The sequence below is a fragment of the Rana temporaria genome, chromosome 3, assembly GCF_905171775.1.
Source record: "Rana temporaria chromosome 3, aRanTem1.1, whole genome shotgun sequence".
NCBI classification, from domain to species: Eukaryota; Metazoa; Chordata; class Amphibia; order Anura; family Ranidae; genus Rana; species Rana temporaria.
Genome location: NC_053491.1, coordinates 466336717 through 466355221, shown reverse-complemented (window position 1 = coordinate 466355221; position 18505 = coordinate 466336717). Strand labels below are relative to the sequence as shown.

Here is an 18505-nt window from a genome sequence, read left to right as displayed (position 1 = left end):
GCCTACAAAATGGGGAACAGAATTATGATTTTTTTTATTATTTTTTTTTTTACTAGTAATGGCGGCGATCTGCGATTTTTATTGGGACTGGGATATTGCGGCGGACGTATCGGACACTTTTGACACAAATTTGGCGCCATTCACATTTATACAGCGATCAGTGCTATAAAAATGCACTAATTACTGTATAAATGTGACTGGCAGTGAAGGGGTTAACACTAGGGGGTGAGGATGGGGTTAACTGTGTAGCCTGGGTGTGTTATAACTGTGTGGGGGGAGGGGGGTGACTGGGGGAGGGGACCGATGCTGTGTCTCTATGTACAAGAGACACAGATCGGTCTCCTCTCTCCCTGACAGGACGTGGAGCTCTGTGTTTACACACAGAGCTCCACGTCCCTGCTGTCACCTGCCGTGTTACCGACGATCGCGTGTACCCGGCGGACATCGCGGCCGCCAGGTACACGCATCGGGTCTTCGGCGATGCGTCGGGACAGTTTTTACCCGCTGCGCGCCACCCAGTGGCGCGCGCGGGTAATGCACATAAAAGGCCGTGTTTAAACGGCCACTTGGCACTTGAGAGCCGCGCTGCGGACGTATTTCGTCTATAGCGCGGATCTCAAGTGGTTAAACACACCTCCCAACTTTTTGAGATGGGAACGAGGGACACCTTTTAGCACATTTTTGTAGGCCTCGGACAAACCCCCTGCCACACCCCCTTAAAGGAGAATTATTTAAAAAAATGATTAGATAAACCTACAAGTTCATTTTTTTTTTTACCACTACTATTCCTTTACATTGGCTTTGAAATTTACAAATGCAGCAATTTAGAAATTGGATGGAAGGTTTAGCACAAGGAAACTCGTTTTGAAAGATAACCGGTTGCCGACCGCCGCATGTACATGTACGTCCACAGAATGGCACGTACAGGCATATGGGCGTCCAGGTACGTCCCTGCCTTTCCGCGGGTCGGGGGTCCGATCGGGACCCCCCCCCGGTACATGCGGCGGTCGGTAACCCGCGGGGAGTGATCCGGGACGACGGCGCGGCTATTCGTTTATAGCCGCTCCGTCGCGATCGCTCCCCGGAGCTGAAGAACGGGGAGAGCCGTATGTAAACACGGCTTCCCCGTGCTTCACTGTGGCGGCTGCATTGATCGAGTGATCCCTTTTATAGGGAGACTCGATTGATGACGTCAGTCCTACAGCCACACCCCCCTGCAGTTGTAAACACACACTAGGTGAAGCCTAACTCCTACAGCGCCCTCTGTGGTTAACTCCCAAACTGCAACTGTCATTTTCACAATAAACAATGCAATTTAAATGCATTTTTTGCTGTGAAAATGACAATGGTCCCAAAAATGTGTCAAAATTGTCCGAAGTGTCCGCCATAATGTCACAGTCACGAAAAAAAATCGCTGATCGCCGCCATTAGTAGTAAAAAAAAAAATTAATAAAAATGCAATAAAACTATCCCCTATTTTGTAAACGCTATAAATTTTGCGCAAACCAATCGATAAACGCTTATTGCATTTTTTTTTACCAAAAATAGGTAGAAGAATACGTATCGGCCTAAACTGAGGAAAAAAATGTTTTATATATGTTTTTGGGGGATATTTATTATAGCAAAAAGTAAAAAATATTGCATTTTTTTCAAAATTGTCGCTCTATTTTTGTCTATAGCGCAAAAAATAAAACTCGCAGAGGTGATCAAATACCACCAAAAGAAAGCTCTATTTGTGGGGAAAAAAGGACGCCAATTTTGTTTGGGAGCCACGTCGCACGAGCGCGCAATTGTCTGTTAAAGCGACGCAGTGCCGAATCGCAAAACCTGGCCTGGGCATTTAGCAACAAAATGGTCCGGGGCTTAAGTGGTTAAAGGAGAATTATTTAAAAAAATGATTTGGTAAACCTACAAGTTTTTTTTACCACTACTATTCCTTTATATTGGCTTTAAAATTTACAAATGCAGCCATTTAGAAATTGGATGGAAGGTTTAGCACTGGGAAAAACGTTTTGATAGATAACAAGTGCATTTTATATGCAAATATATAGATTAGACCAAAATGAGAGACAAATGAGGAGGAAAGAGGGACTTTGTTCCAAAACAAGGACAGTCCCTGGAAAACAGGGACAGTTGGAGGCTTTGCATTACCATCCTCCCTAATGGGGCCTCCCTTCCTACTCAGGGCCAGGGATGTATCTTGGCCTAGGCCGACAAGGCCTAGGGCGGCACTTTGCGGGGGGCGGCACGGGCACCAAAGCCGCCCCCCGCACGAAAAAAAAGACCCCCGATCCATCCTTTTATTTAATCGGCTCCCGCAGCCGCCTTCCGGCTCCCTCATAAATTTAGGCCCCGGCGCGGCGGCCTGTAGCGTGGCACTTGCGCTAGCAACATACATGGGGCATACTTGGCCAGGGGGAGGGAGCGACTGATGCCCCCATTAAACGGCCGGTGATTGGCCAGACCGGGTGCATGTCATACCAGGGTGTATCTGCACATGGTAAGGGCAACAATTTAGACAGGAGCCAACTGGATTGATTGATGTAAGTATGGAGCGAATGGTGCGTGAGTGTGCTAATGTACAGAGAGGAAGAGGCGGAGCTCTAACAGGAAAAGGTGGAGCCTAAAGTGAAAGGGGTGTGATTTACAGATGATAGGGCGTGTCTTAAACAGGAAGGGGTGGGTCATATTTAAATTAGGGGGGCGCATGAGTTTAGTCAGGCCTAGGGCAGCACAAAACCTAAATACACCTCTGCTCAGGGCCCCATAATGTAGTAACGGCATGGACTGCTATGACTATTGTTACACCCCTGGTATTTGGACAGGGCTCAGTGCCCAGATTAGTGGAATGAATTCTCTTTCTCTGAGCTGTGATATAATACAAGCCCCAAGCCTCTGTCACACTGCTGAGCCGAGAACATTTCCCATTAAACTCCAGGGACAGTCCAATGTTTCCAGAAATGTTGCCATGGACCAGACCAGAGCAATGATCAGAGATTTCCATTTGATGCGAATGTCTCACAGGACGTATAACTGTCAGCAGACTGCGAGTCAGGAATCATATTTGGTAGGTGTTTATCACAGGGAAGGATCCAGCATGTGAGAGGAATGTGGGACAGAAATATTTGGCATCAATTCAAATTTATCGGCTTTAATCAAACCGTGTGATAGGAGCGCCATGCTGTGTAGGTGACAATGGAAAACAACAAATGATCATTCTCAGGGACATTTCTTACAGGTCAAGCAGCTTGAGATTTACCATGGATCTAAAAGTATGTGTGTATGTGTGTGTGTCTGTGTGTGTGTCTGTGCACAGAGATCCCAATGTATCGTTGTTTGTGCACAGAGATCCCAATGTATCGTTTGTGCACAGAGATCCCAATGTATCGTTGTTTGTGCACAGAGATCCCAATGTATCGTTGTTTGTTATAGAGATCCCAATGTATCGTTATCTGTGCACAGAGATCCCAATGTATCGTTGTTTGTGCACAGAGATCCCAATGTATCGTTGTTTGTGCACAGAGATCCCAATGTATTGTTGTTTGTGCACAGAGATCCCAATGTATCGTTATCTGTGCACAGAGATCCCAATGTATCATTATCTGTGCACAGAGATCCCAATGTATCGTTGTTTGTTACAGAGATCCCAATGTATCGTTATCTGTGCACAGAGATCCCAATGTATCGTTGTTTGTTACAGAGATCCCAATGTATCGTTATCTGTGCACAGAGATCCCAATGTATCGTTGTTTGTTACAGAGATCCCAATGTATCGTTGTTTGTTACAGAGATCCCAATGTATCGTTGTTTGTTACAGAGATCCCAATGTATCGTTATCTGTGCACAGAGATCCCAATGTATCGTTGTTTGTTACAGAGATCCCAATGTATCGTTATCTGTGCACAGAGACCCCAATGTATCGTTGTTTGTTACAGAGATCCCAATGTATCGTTATCTGTGCACAGAGATCCCAATGTATCGTTGTTTGTAACAGAGATCCCAATGTATCGTTGTTTGTTACAGAGATCCCAATGTATCGTTATCTGTGCACAGAGATCCCAATGTATCGTTATCTGTGCACAGAGATCCCAATGTATCGTTGTCTGTGCACAGAGATCCCAATGTATCATTGTCTGTGCACAGAGATCACAATGTATTATTATCTGTGCACAGAGATCCCAATGTATCGTTGTCTGTGCACAGAGATCACAATGTATTATTATCTGTGCACAGAGATCCCAATATATCGTTGTCTGTGCACAGAGATCCCAATGTATCGTTGTCTGTGCACAGAGATCACAATGTATTATTATCTGTGTACAGAGATCACAATGTATCATTGTCTGTGCACAGAGATCCCAATGTATCATTGTCTGTGCACAGAGATCCCAATGTATCGTTGTTTGTGCACAGAGATCCCAATGTATCGTTATCTGTGCACAGAGATCCCTATAGTTACATAGTTAGTCAGGTTGAAAAAAGACACAAGTCCATCCAGTTCAATCCCTATGTATCGTTGTTTGTTACAGAGATCCCAATGTATCGTTATCTGTGCACAGAGATCCCAATGTATCGTTATCTGTGCACAGAGATCCCAATGTATCGTTGTCTGTGCACAGAGATCCCAAAGTATTATTATCTGTGCACAGAGATCCCAATGTATCGTTGTCTGTGCACAGAGATCACAATGTATCATTGTCTGTGCACAGAGATCCCAATGTATCGTTGTTTGTGCACAGAGATCCCAATGTATCGTTATCTGTGCACAGAGATAACAATGTATCGTTGTCTGTGCACAGAGATCACAATGTATCATTATCTGTGCACAGAGATCCCAATATATCATTTTACAGTGTGTGTACATACAGCTATGAAGGGACACTTACCTGCCCATCCTCCATACTTCTTAAGGTCCTTCCTCCACCATCGGGACAGGATGTGGACTCGGAACCCCATCAGCAGCTTGAAGGTGTGTTTGAGAAGCAGGTACCCCAGAGCCAGGAACCCCAGCAGGGTCGTTCCCTGGTAGAGCACAGAGTCCGACATGTCAGCTCTTCTCTGTCTCTGTCTCTGTCTCTGTACAGCAGGTGAATGTGACTGTCCCCTCCTACAAATAATAAAGTCAGATTACCGTCTACACCCATCAGATTTATGTCACTCTGCATATGTCACACCCATATATCATCACATCACTAATATGCATAGTATTCTGATATAATACACACATAAATACTGTATATATAGTACTGACCTGAAGCTCATCTACCAATGATAACTTCAAACCTTCCTGCCAGAGTCCTTCTCATTCGTAGATAGGCTTCGGCTTCATATACTGTACAGTATGTCCCGTTTGGTTCCTCGGTCATGGGAAGCAGTCAATTGGTTAATCCCCGGTCTTTCAGGAACCTTACATAAATACTGAACTCTGCACTCCAGCTGTGGAATCTGTGCTCCAGCCCCCACCATCCTCTCATAGTGTAGGGTTGTCCCGATACCACTTTTTTAGGGCCGAGTACAAGTACCGATACCTTTTTTTCAAGTACCGAATACCGATACTTTTTTTTAAATGTGTCCCCAAATGCAGCCATGTCCCCCCACAAATGCAGCCATGTCCCCCCACAGATGCAGCCATGTCCCCCCCATATGCAGCCATGTCCCGCCATATGCAGCCATGTCTCCCCCATATCCAGCCATGTCCCCCCATATCCAGCCATGTCCCCCCATATCCAGCCATGTCCCCCCATATCCAGCCATGTCCCCCCCATATGCAGCCATGTCCCCCCCATATGCAGCCATGTTCCCCCATATGCAACCATGTCCCCCCCATATCCAGCCACGTCCCCCCCCATATGCAGCCATGTCCCCCCATATGCAACCATGTCCCCCCCATATCCAGCCATGTCCCCCCCCCATATGCAGCCATGTCCCCCCCCCATATGCAGCCATGTCCCCCCATATGCAGCCATGTCCCCCCATATGCAGCCATGTCCTCCCCATATGCAGCCATGTCCCCCCCATTTGCAGCCATGTCCCGCCATATGCAGCCATGTCCCCCCATATGCAGCCATGTCCCCCCCATATGCAGCCATGTCCCCCCATATGCAACCATGTCCCCCCCATATGCAGCCATGTCCCCCCCATATGCAGCCATGTCCCCACAAATGCAGCCATGTCCCCCCACAGATGAAGCCATGTCCCCCCCATATATCCAGCCATGTCCCCCCATATCCAGCCATGTCCCCCCCATATCCAGCCATGTCCCCCCCATATGCAGCCATGTCCCACCCCCATATGCAGCCATGTCCATATGCAGCCATGTCCCCCCCATATGCAGCCATGTCCCCCCCATATGCAGCCATGTCCCCCCATATGCAACCATGTCCCCCCATATGCAACCATGTCCCCCCCATATCCAGCCATGTCCCCCCCCCATATGCAGCCATGTCCCCCCCATATGCAGCCATGTCCCCCCCATATGCAGCCATGTCCCCACAAATGCAGCCATGTCCCCCCACAGATGAAGCCATGTCCCCCCATATATCCAGCCATGTCCCCCCATATCCAGCCATGTCCCCCCCATATCCAGCCATGTCCCCCCCATATGCAGCCATGTCCCCCCATATGCAGCCATGTCCCCCCATATGCAGCCATGTCCCCCCCATATATCCAGCCATGTCCCCCCATATCCAGCCATGTCCCCCCCATATCCAGCCATGTCCCCCCATATCCCCCCATATGCAGCCATGTCCCCCCATATGCAGCCATGTCCCGCCATATGCAGCCATGTCCCCCCCATATCCAGCCATGTCCCCCCCATATGCAGCCATGTCCCCCCCCATATCCAGCCATGTCCCCCCCATATGCAGCCATGTCCCCCCCATATGCAGCCATGTCCCTCCCATATATGCAGCCATGTCCCCCTTAACTACATGCTGCCGCGCCGCCGCTTGGTTAATACGAGCGGGGAACATTACAGCTTTCATTTGAATAGCTGTAGTGTTTCACGCCTCGCTGCGTATAGACACTCCCCCTTGCTCGGGATTGGACAGTTCACCCGAGCAAGGGGTAGTGTCTATACGCGGCGGGAAACACTACAGCTATTCAAATGAAAGCTGTAATGTTCACCGCCCGTATTAACCAAGCGGCGGCGGCGGCAGCGGGGATGCGGCGGGATGCGGCGTAGCGGCGGGATGTGGCGTAGCGGCAGGGGGGGGGCCGAGTATTCGGCCAGGCATCGGGGGCATTTGCGGGAGTACAAGTACTCCCGCAAATACTCGGAATCGGTCCCGATACTGATACTAGTATCGGTATCGGGACAACCCTATGGTATACTTTTGGACATTGGCCTAGAATTTGACAACATAACCGCCTGTGCGAGGACCCGATCTTATCCCCTCAAGCCTCGTACACGCGATCGGATTTTCCAACGGGATTTCCTGACAGACAGGTTTAGGAGATATTTGCCCAAAAGAATGCACCAATGTCTAGACAACGGCGCAGGCGCACTGAGCGTGCCAGGTTTTGAATGGAATCTGCCGGTCCCGCCCGCAAGAGCGGGAGTGACGTCATCACCGATCCAGCCAGTCACCGCACCGGAGTGGCGATACCCGGAAAGCACTCGGAGGAGACATGGCGGAGGAGGGGAACGAGGAACACTTCGATCTCAGGTAAGTCATTCATAATGAGCTAGTATGCTATGCATACTAGCTCATTATGCCTTTCTCTTGCAGGGTTTTTTTTTTTAGGAACATTTCTAGAGGGTTTACTTCCTCTTTAATCTGTACATATTGGCCCGGATTCAGATACGAGTTACGACAGCGTATCTCCGGATACGCCGTCGTAACTCTGAGTGTGCCGGGTCGTATCTATGCGACTGATTCGTAGAAGCAGTTACGCATAGATTTCCCTAAGATCCGACTGGCGTCGTATCTTAGGCTGCATATTTACGCTGGCCGCTAGGTGGCGCTTCCGTAGATTTACGCAAGGAATATGCTAATTAGGTAGATACGCCGATTCAGAAACGTACGTCCGCCCGGGGCGTTTTTTTTCGTCGTTTAAGTTCGGCTTTTTCCGACGTAAAGTTACCCCTGCTATATGAGGGGTATCCTATGTTAAGTATGGACATCGTTCCCGCGTCAACATTTTGAAATTTTACATCGTTTGCGTAAGTCGTTCACGAATAGGGCTGTACGTAAGTTACGTTCACGTCTAAAGCAATGACGATTTGCGGCGTAATTTCGAGCATGCGCACTGGGATTCTTTCACGAACGGCGCATGCGCCGTTCGTAAAAAACGTCAAATACGTGGGGTCACTATTAATTTAAATAAAACACGCCCACATCATTCACATTTGAATTCCGCGGGCTTACGCCGACACATTTACACTACGCCGCCGTAACTTAGGGCGCAAGTCCTTTCTGAATACGGAACTTGCGCCCTAAGTTACGGCGGCGTAATGTATCTGTGATACGTTACGCCCGCCGATAGATACGAAAAAAAAGGATTTTTGTACTCACCGTAAAATCCATTTCTCTGAGTTCATAGACGGACACAGCCTTCATTGACCTTAGGGTTATGCTTCTTCCTACCAGGAGATTTAGGCAGAATTCTACAGCACTTAAGGTGTTAAAAACTTTCCTTCATGCTGCTCCTCCCAGGGGGTGTGGCTCCCCCAGGCATAACCCACACCCTGCTTTAGCAGCCTCAGTTCGTAACAAGCAGTACAAACAAAGGAGGGGTGGGTGCTGTGTCCGTCTATGAACTCAGAGAAATGGATTTTACGGTGAGTACAAAAATCCTTTTTTCTCTTTCGTTCATAGACGGACACAGCCTTCATTGACCTTAGGGACGTCCCCAAGCAGTGTCAAAAAAATTCGAGGGGTGGGAAAAATAACACAGCAAAAACAGGTTACACCCCAAACAAAAACCGGAGTTACTCAACGGAGGAACTCCAACCTTAAACTGCCGCCTGTAACACCCTGCGGCCAATGGAGGCATCCGAAGATGCACTCACATCCACCATATAAAACTTTGAAAAAGCGTGGACCGACGACCAGGTCGCAGCCTTACACACCAGTAACACAGAGGCTTGGTGTCGGAAGCCCAAGAGGCCCCGATCGCCCTGGTCGAATGCGCCGTGACCCGAAAGGGAGGCGCCCGCCCCTTCAGGGCGTAGGCCTGAAGCACAATCCGTCGGATCCACCTGGAAATGGTGGCCGACGAAACTGCCAGGCCCTTACTGGGACCGGACACAGACACGAACAGCGAGTCCGACATCCGGAACGGAGCTGTCGCCGACAAGTAAACTCGAAGGGCCCGAACCACATCCAAAGAATGTAAAGTGGCCTCCTTCGGGTTCTTCGGCTGAGGACACAAGGATGGAAGAACAATGTCCACATCCAAGTGAAAAGCCGAAACGACCTTAGGGAGAAAAACGGCTGCGGCCGCAGCACCACCTCATCCTTACGGATGACCAAGCAGGGAGCCTTGCAAGACAAGGCCACCAGAACAGACAGACACCCGTCTGATCGAGGTAATTGCTACCAGAAATAAAATCACCTTTTGTGACAATAAAACAAAAAACCTCCCGAATGTCCTCAAAGGGAGCATCCCGAAGCACTGAAAAGACTAAATTCAAGTCCCATGGGGGTAATGGAGGGCGCACCGGAGGGGCCACCTGCCAGACCCCCTGACCCAACGCACGCACCCAGGAGTGCTATGCCAAGGGTCGCTGCAAGTAAAAAACAGCCAGAGCAGAAATCTGGCTCCTAACCGTACGTAAGGCGAGAGCCTGAACCACTCCCTGCTGCAAAGGCAGCAGAATCCTGTACACAACGCATGTACGAGAGTGCCAGTTCATCTCCCCACACACAGAGAAGTAGGCCTTCCATGTATGAGGAAAAAACCTACGTGAGGTAGACCTCCGTGCAGGCAGCACGGTAGAGACCACCGAGCCCAATAGGCCTCGGTCCTTAAGCCCCTGGCTCTCAACAGCCACGCCGCTAAGGCCGGTGGCTGTGAAACAGGGTGGAAGATTGGACCCTGTAACAGAAAATCAATTCCCAGGGGAAGACGCTAGGGGGCGTCTGCCAGCAGACGCACCTGGTCCGCGTACCAGAAGCGACGCGGCCAATCTGGGGCAATCAGGACCGATAGAATCCCTACAGCTTCTACTCTGCGCAGCAGGCGAGGAAGAAGCTTCCGAGGAGGGAAGGTGTAAAGTAGGCGACAGCGACCCCAAGGAGCCACCAACGCGCCTGACGCGTCCGCCCACGGGTCCTTAAACCTGGCCACGAACCGTGGCACCTACCGATATAGAGACGGGACGCTAGAAGGTCCACGTCCGGAGTGCCCCACTTTCGGCACAGACCCCGAAACACCTGCGGGTGGAGAGACCACTCTCCTTGGCCCAGTGCAGTTCGACTTAGGTAGTCGGCTAGCCAATTCCGTATTCAAGGAATTTACCCGGCCGATAGAGCCGGAACGGACCCTTCGGCCCACCGAAAGGATGCGCGCGACCCCCGTCGCTGCAACAGAACTCTGTGTGCCTCCCTGATGATCAACCTACGCCACGGACGTGGTGTTATCGGACAGGATCCTGACCGGTCGGCCCTGTAGATCCAGGGACCACCTGGTAAGGCAAAGCTTGATTGCTCGGAGCTCCAGAACGTTGATCAGTAGGCAGGACTCCACCTGAGTCCAGTGCCCCTGGGCTGACTGGGTGCCCCAAGCGCCCCTCCCCAACCGGAGAGGCTGGCATCCGTCATGACCACTGTCCAGTGGCCTGCAGAAAAATGACTTTCCGGCCCGAAGCACCGGAAACGCCAGCCACCATACCAGGGGAGACATGATCAGATGACTCAACTGAATCTGGTAATCCAGAGATGACGGAAGCTAGTCCCATCGTGACAGCAGTTCCCTCCGTAGTACCCTGGCGTGGAATTGGGCATACGGAACCGCCTCGAAAGAGGCTACCAACTGACCCAGAACCTTCCTGCAGAATCACAGAGATGACCGCTTCTGGGTCGGCAACTGCTGCACAGCAGATAGCAGAGTCTGAAGTTTTTCCGCTAGGAGAAAAACACTCCCGCCCCGGAGGAATCCAGGACCAGTCTCAGGTATCCCTGAGACGGAATCAACCCTGATTTCAGGACAATCCAGAAACCAGCCGAACACTCGGAGAGCCTGACACGTGATAGACACGGCTCCACCAATGCAGAGCTCGAAGAAGCTCGTAGGAGAATGTCGTCCAGACATCCCATGATAACAAACCCCCGCTGTCACAGCCGGGCCAGTATCGGTACGAGCACCTTGGCGAAAACCCGCCGAATGGGAAGGACACCATTGAAAATGGTCCCCCCCGACCGCAAAGCACAGAATCTCTGGTGGTTTGAGGATATGCAGGTACACGTTCATGACATCCAAGGATGCCAGAAAAACCTGGCAAAACAAAACGAGGGACTTGAGGCCCAGGATCGACCGGGCCCCATCCTCCATGGGGACACAAACAGAATGGAGTAAAACCCAGAGACCGTTCCAACGAGGGAACTGGCACAATCACTCCCCTGACCAGAAGATCCTGGACAGCCCCTGACGGAGTCAACCGGCGAACCGGAGGAGGCCAGAAGCCGGAGGGAAAAAACCTGTTTGGCAGACAAGAGAGAAACTCAATCTTGTACCCCAAGGAAAACACTTCGCAATGCGAAGCCAGTCTCCCACCCGAGACACGGGCGGGAGCAGACCTTCAGGCGGAAGCAGGTATGTCCGCAGACTTGTTAGGCATGCGGTATCCGGTGCGCTGCTACCCCGCAGCGGGGATTCAAGCACCATGTAGACCTACCCCCACCGCACAGGGCGAGCGAAAAAACGCTCGGAGGTAGGCAAGGAGGGTCCTTGCACAGGGCGAGGTCCCTAGCCCTTCCCAAACCGTGGGAACAGCATGCGCTTACCACCTGTGGCATCCTCAAAGATGCCAGTCAGGGAAGACCCAAAAGGACCGTTCACCCTTAACGGTGATCACCAAGGCCACCTTAGAGGTCCTTCTTCCAGCTCCTGCAGCAGGAGCTTCGCCCTTTTAGTCGGGGCCTGCCAGGGCCCCGGCCAGAGCCGGCCTCACCGACCGAACCCACCACTGTGAATAGGGAGCGGGCCACGGCCTCCACTCTCCTATCAGCGGGATCCTGAAATGCAGGAGCCCCTTCCACAGGCAATGTGGTGGCCTTGCGCAGTCTGGACACAGGGGGGTCCACTGGCGGAGGAGAGACCTACTTTTAAAGCCCCCCTCAAGGGGGTAACGGGTTGCAAAGTTTTTTGACAAACTTTTTGCGGTGCATCCCATTCCTTGTATAACATATAGTCCAAATAAGGAACACAAGGAAACACTTCAGCGATGCGTGGTAGTCTGCTGGTACTGACACGGAGGTGTCTCCGCCACATCCTCAATTTTTAGAGCCTCACGCACCGCAGAAACAAGAGCTCCAACAAATTCTTGCCAGCAACTGACTGCAGCAGAGTCATCCTCACTATCCATAAGGGTTAAACCCGCAGCCTCTGACATAACAGAACCAGAAAAAAACAGCGATTCTGTGTCATCCCCAGAAGCAGGCTTCAGGGAGGGGGCGCTTTTTTACCCCCCATCCGGGCACTAGCTGCTTCAAACCTGGCAAGAAACCCAGGACAGCCAACATAACAGATGTGGCAGGGGGAGGGGCGGTAAGGGTTAACTCAGGCATAGCTTGAGTTCCATAGTGTCAGCGCTGAGTCACCCACCCTGCAAGGCAGGACAAAAAAACCCCACTGGTCACCTCCTTGCTGCTATTGCAGAGCATGGGGGGCCCCCGGTATTCACCACCCCACCCAGCTGCAGAGGGAGCTGAAAAACCTCAGGTGTGCTCTGATGTGCTGACTGTGATGTGTATTCACCTCATGGAAGATTCACAGCACTAAAACTGTAACAGCACTAAAACTGACCAGAGGCTGTGCCGAGTCATCTCAGGGAAGAATCACATCGTTACCAAGGAGATTTCCAAGACGGCCGCTGTCTGAGGTAAAAATTACCTCATAGAACACAGCAGCACTGACTGCTTTGTCTGTTACCTCAGAAAAGAATCACAGCGTTACCAAGGAGATTTCCAAGACGGCCGCTGTCTGAGGTAAAAATTACCTCATAGAACACAGCAGCACTGACTGCTTTGTCTGTTACCTCAGAAAAGAATCACAGCGTTACCAAGGAGATTTCCAAGACGGCCGCTGTCTGAGGTAAAAATTACCTCATAGAACACAGCAGCCCTGACTGCTTTGTCTGTTACCTCAGAAAAGAATCACAGCGTTACCAAGGAGATTTCCAAGACGGCCGCTGTCTGAGGTAAAAATTACCTCATAGAACACAGAAGCACACAGCAGCACCCCCCAGAGTAACAACACAGTCCCCCTAACAACACACGGGCCCCGGTGGTAACAAAGAAAACCCAGGAGGCCCCCCTTCACAGCCACTACCCAGTCAGGGGAAGGAGGGAGAGGAAGGGGAGAGAGGAAAGCAGGGCGGACCCTCAGTCGACCTCCCCAGGGAAACCACCAGCCAGACCACTTACCTGAGTAAGGGGCCACTACTTACCTGTCCTGCGACTACCCGGCTGGAGGTATCCCAGACAGAACCAACGTCCGTAAACGGCATGGCTGTCGGCCAGACACACTGTGACAAAGCCATAGAGACCGGTCATATGTGTGCCCTAGAACCAAAGTTCCCCGGCCGCCCCTGGAGCAATGGGGCCTGTCGTGGACGTCCCAAAGCTGAGCTGAGGGCCGGCACACGCTCGAAGGCCGAACATGGGGGGACTACAAGAGTCGAGGACCCAGCCTGTCACCCAGTCGGCTGTTGATAGAAGAATCGCAGGATTCAAAAATGCAGGAACAAAATAATAAAAAAAGCGAGAAAAATCGCCAGAAAAAAACTCCAGAGTCCAGGAACTCCAGAGATAGCCTGACCTCCTGTCGTTAGGCAGAAAACAAACTGAGGCTGCTAAAGCAGGGTGTGGGTTATGCCTGGGGGAGCCACACCCCCTGGGAGGAGCAGCATGAAGGAAAGTTTTTAACACCTTAAGTGCTGTAGAATTCTGCCTAAATCTCCTGGTAGGAAGAAGCATAACCCTAAGGTCAATGAAGGCTGTGTCCGTCTATGAACGAAAGAGAAAGTATCTGAATCTGGGCCTCTGTTACCTATTGCTTTTGTTGTTTGCATAGTGTTCATGACTGTTTTCTTTAAACTGTTTCAACCAAGTCCTGGGTACTTCCACAGGTCCTGGCTGACTAATGTTAACCTGAATTTTACTTTTCTTCAAGTAAACTACAAGAACTGTGTTGTGTATTCCTGCTGAGTTATTCCATTAATCACATTGCTAGGTGTGCCAGAGGGGCTGGGACAGTTCATTGGGGTTGAAAGGCAGAGTAACTGACTGAACAAACAAAAGCTGCTCCCTCTGGGGTTTGCTACACTTTAATTTGTGCTCTTAACCACTTCCCACCCGACCACTGCACATATACGGCCGGGTGGACGCTTACTCCTTCTGAGTGGACGTTCAGAAACGTCCCTCAGAAGGAGGGGGTTCCCGCGCAGCGGCGCAATCCAGATGCACTCGTGTCACCCGGACACGGTGCATCATAGATCGGCAGGAGGGCTCTGTGAGTGGCCCTCCTGATCACATGACGGCCGTGTCCAATCACAGCCGTCATGTCATGTAAACAAAGAGCTGGTTGCTAGGTGATCGGCTCTCCTCACACAGAAGTCGTCGGTGAGGAGAGGAGGGTGGACCGCTGCAGCTGGCTGGAGATCAGTGAGGATGAGCTGTTTTTTCAGCTTTTTACTCACTGATCTCCAGTCTAGTGTCCCACACAGTGTAAAACACAGAAAGCAAACAAACATGTCCCCAAAACACATGTCACCACACATGTCCCCACATAGTAAAAACACCTGCCTCCCACATATGTAAAATCACATGTCCCAATGATCATTTGCACACATATGTCCGTGATCACCTGCGCACATCTGTACATGATCATTTGCGCACATATGTCTGTAATCACACAAACCAATTATTTTCCACTTCCGGACCGCCTCCTGCACATATATTTTGGCAGAATGGCACGGCTGGGCACATGTACGTACAGGTACGTCCTGTACTAGTACCCAGCCGTGGGTCGCGGGCGCGCGCCTGCGGCGCGCTCCCGCGACCCGGTCCGAAGCTCCAGGACCGCGGATCCAATCGCCGCTGGAGTGCGGCGATCAGTCCCCGGAGCTGAAGAACGGGGAGAGCCGTGTGTAAACACGGCTTCCCCGTGCTTCACTGTGGCGGCAGCATCGATCGTGTGATCCCTTTTATAGGGAGACTCGATCGATGACGACAGACCTACAGCCACACCCCCCTACAGTTGTAAACACACACTAGGTGAAACAAAACTCCTTCAGCGCCCCCTGTGGTTAACTCCCAAACTGCAACTGTCATTTTCACAATAAAGAATGCATTTTAAATGCATTTTTTGCTGTGAAAATGACAATGGTCCCAAAAATGTGTCAAAATTGTCCGAAGTGTCCACCATAATGTCGCAGTCACGAAAAAAATCGCTGATCGCCACCATAAGTAGTAAAAAAAAAAAAAATTATAAAAATGCAATAAAACTATCCCCTATTTTGTAAACGCTATAAATTTTGCGCAAACCAACCGATAAACGCTTATTGCGATTTTTTTTACCAAAAATAGGTAGAAGAATACGTATCGGCCTAAACTGAGGAAAAAAATGTTTTTTTATAGATTTTCGGGGGATATTTATTATAGCAAAAAGTATAAAATATTGAATTTTTTTCAAAATTGTCGCTCTATTTTTGTTTATAGCGCAAAAAATAAAAACCGCAGAGGTGATCAAATACCACCAAAAGAAAGCTATATTTGTGGGGAAAAAAGGACGCCAATTTTGTTTGGGAGCCACATCGCAGTGCCGAATTGTAAAAACCCCTTGGGTCATTTAGCAGCATATTGGTCCGGTCCTTAACCACTTAAGGACCGGACCAATATGCTGCCTAAAGACCCATGGTGTTTTTACAGTTCGGGACTGCGTCGCTTTAACAGACAATTGCGCGGTCGTGCGACGTGGCTCCCAAACAAAATTGGCGTCCTTTTTTCCCCACAAATAGAGCTTTCTTTTGGTGGTATTTGATCACCTCTTTTTTTTTTTTTTTTTTTGCGCTATAAACAAAAATAGAGCGACAATTTTTTACTTTTTGCTATAATAAATATCCCCCAAAAACATATATAAAAAACATTTTTTCCCTCAGTTTAGGCCGATACGTATTCTTCTACCTATTTTTGGTAAAAAAAATCGCAATAAGCGTTTATCGATTGGTTTGCGCAAAATTTATAGCGTTTACAAAATAGGGGATAGTTTTATTGCATTTTTATAAAAAAAATTTTTTTTACTACTAATGGCGGCGATCAGCAATTTTTGCGACATTATGGCGGACACTTCGGACAATTTTGACACATTTTTGGGACCATTATCATTTTCACAGCAAAAAATGCATTTAAATTGCATTGTTTATTGTGAAATGACAGTTGCAGTTTGGGAGTTAACCACAGGGGGCGCTGTAGGAGTTAGGGTTCACCTAGTGTGTGTTTACATCTGTAGGGGGGTGTGGCTGTAGGACTGACGTCATCGATCGAGTCTCCCTATAAAAGGGATCACTCGATCGATGCAGCGCCATAGTGAAGCACGGGGAAGCCATGTTTACATACGGCTCTCCCTGTTCGTTCTTCAGCTCCGGGGAGCGATCGCGATGGAGCGGCTATAAACAAATAGCCGCGCCGTCGTCCCGGATTGCTCCCCGAGGGAATCCGCCCCCGACCCACGTCTAGGCAGGCACGTACAGGTACGTTGATGTGCCTGTCCGTGCCATTCTGCCGACGTATATCTACATGCGGCGGTCGGGAAGTGGTTAAGTGGTTAAACACTTAACGTAGTAGAATACATTTTGGCTTAAATTTATGACAAAATTTGATTTTATTGGATTTTTTTTTAAATAGAAAGACGGAAATATTTTTTATCCCAAATTTCCGGAGTTTTTTTGCTTATATCGCAAAAAATAAAAACGTAGTCATGAATAAATACCACCAAAAGCATGCTCACAATGACGTCGGGACAACTGCCTAAGATACGTTGGATTACTGCCTACAGCGTGAACGTAACCTACGCCTAGTCATATTCACGTCCTATGTAAAATACGTCGGCTTGTGTCCCCTGGTGCAGCCCTTTGCATGGATGCTGCTGAGTTACACCTCCTTTATGGGGCATAACTTTACGCCGGACGTATGACTTTACGCGCACTGCGTCGGACAGACGTACGTTCGTGATTCGGTGTATCTCCCTCATTTGCATATGTGAATAGAAAATCAATGAGAGCGCCAAATACGTCCAGCGTAAATATGCGCCCACTCTACGCCGGCGTAGGCAAGTTATGTCGGTCGGATGAAGCCTGTTTTTAGGCGTATCTTAGTTTGTGGGCCCGGCGCACAAACTAAGTTTGTGGGCCCGGCGCACCTACAGGTAAGCCTATAAAAAGGCTTACCTGTAGGTATAAAGAATATCTCCTAAACCTGTGCGGTTTAGGATATAATCCCCTCGCAATGCGCCGCTGATTGCAGCGGCGCATGCGCAGGGGGGATCCTCGGCTAAAGGGTCGGCAGCCGCCGGACCTTGCCGGAATGAAATCTCCCGCGCATGCGCGAGAGTGACGACATCGCCGCTCCAGCCAATCACAGCCCTGGAGCGGCGATACCCGGAAGACACGCCAGGCAAGATGACATCTCCCTCGGCGTGGACCAGGTAAGTTCTCTACACCTCGTTTTATGGTTAGTATTTCATAATGAGCTAATATGCGGTGCACCCCAGATATCCCCCCAGCACTCTGACCCCTCTACATCCCATATATCCCCCCAGCACTCTGACCCCTCTACACCCCAGATATCCCACCAGCACTCTGACCCCTCTACACCCCAGATATCCCCCCAGCACTCTGACCCCTCTACATCCCAGATATCCCCCCAGCACTCTGACCCCTCTACACCCCAGATATCCCCCCAGCACTCTGACCCCTCTACATCCCAGATATCCCCCCAGCACTCTGACCCCTCTACACCCCAGATATCCCACCAGCACTCTGACCCCTCTACACCCCATATATCCCCCCAGCACTCTGACCCCTCTACACCCCAGATATCCCACCAGCACTCTGACCCCTCTACACCCCAGATATCTCCCCAGCACTCTGACCCCTCTACACCCCAGATATCCCCCCAGCACTCTGACCCCTCTACACCCCAGATATCCCACCAGCACTCTGACCCCTCTACACCCCATATATCCCCCCAGCACTCTGACCCCTCTACACCCCAGATATCCCCCCAGCACTCTGACCCCTCTACACCCCAGATATCCCCCCAGCACTCTGACCCCTCTACAC

General features: G+C 50.2%; 1 protein-coding gene across 1 annotated transcript in view; it reads right to left on the bottom strand.

The window, feature by feature from the left end:
- Window positions 1-5333, bottom strand: part of LOC120933573 (very-long-chain 3-oxoacyl-CoA reductase-like) — an 89389-nt gene extending 84056 nt beyond the window's left edge. The window contains exons 1-2 of the mRNA XM_040346844.1: window positions 5252-5333; window positions 4887-5107 (exon numbers count right to left, since the gene is read on the bottom strand). Of these exons, the coding sequence (XP_040202778.1) occupies window positions 4887-5107; window positions 5252-5262 (232 nt within the window). The 5' untranslated portion in view covers window positions 5263-5333. The remainder of the gene's footprint in view (window positions 1-4886; window positions 5108-5251) is intronic.
- Between the last annotated feature and the right edge of the window lie 13172 nt (window positions 5334-18505).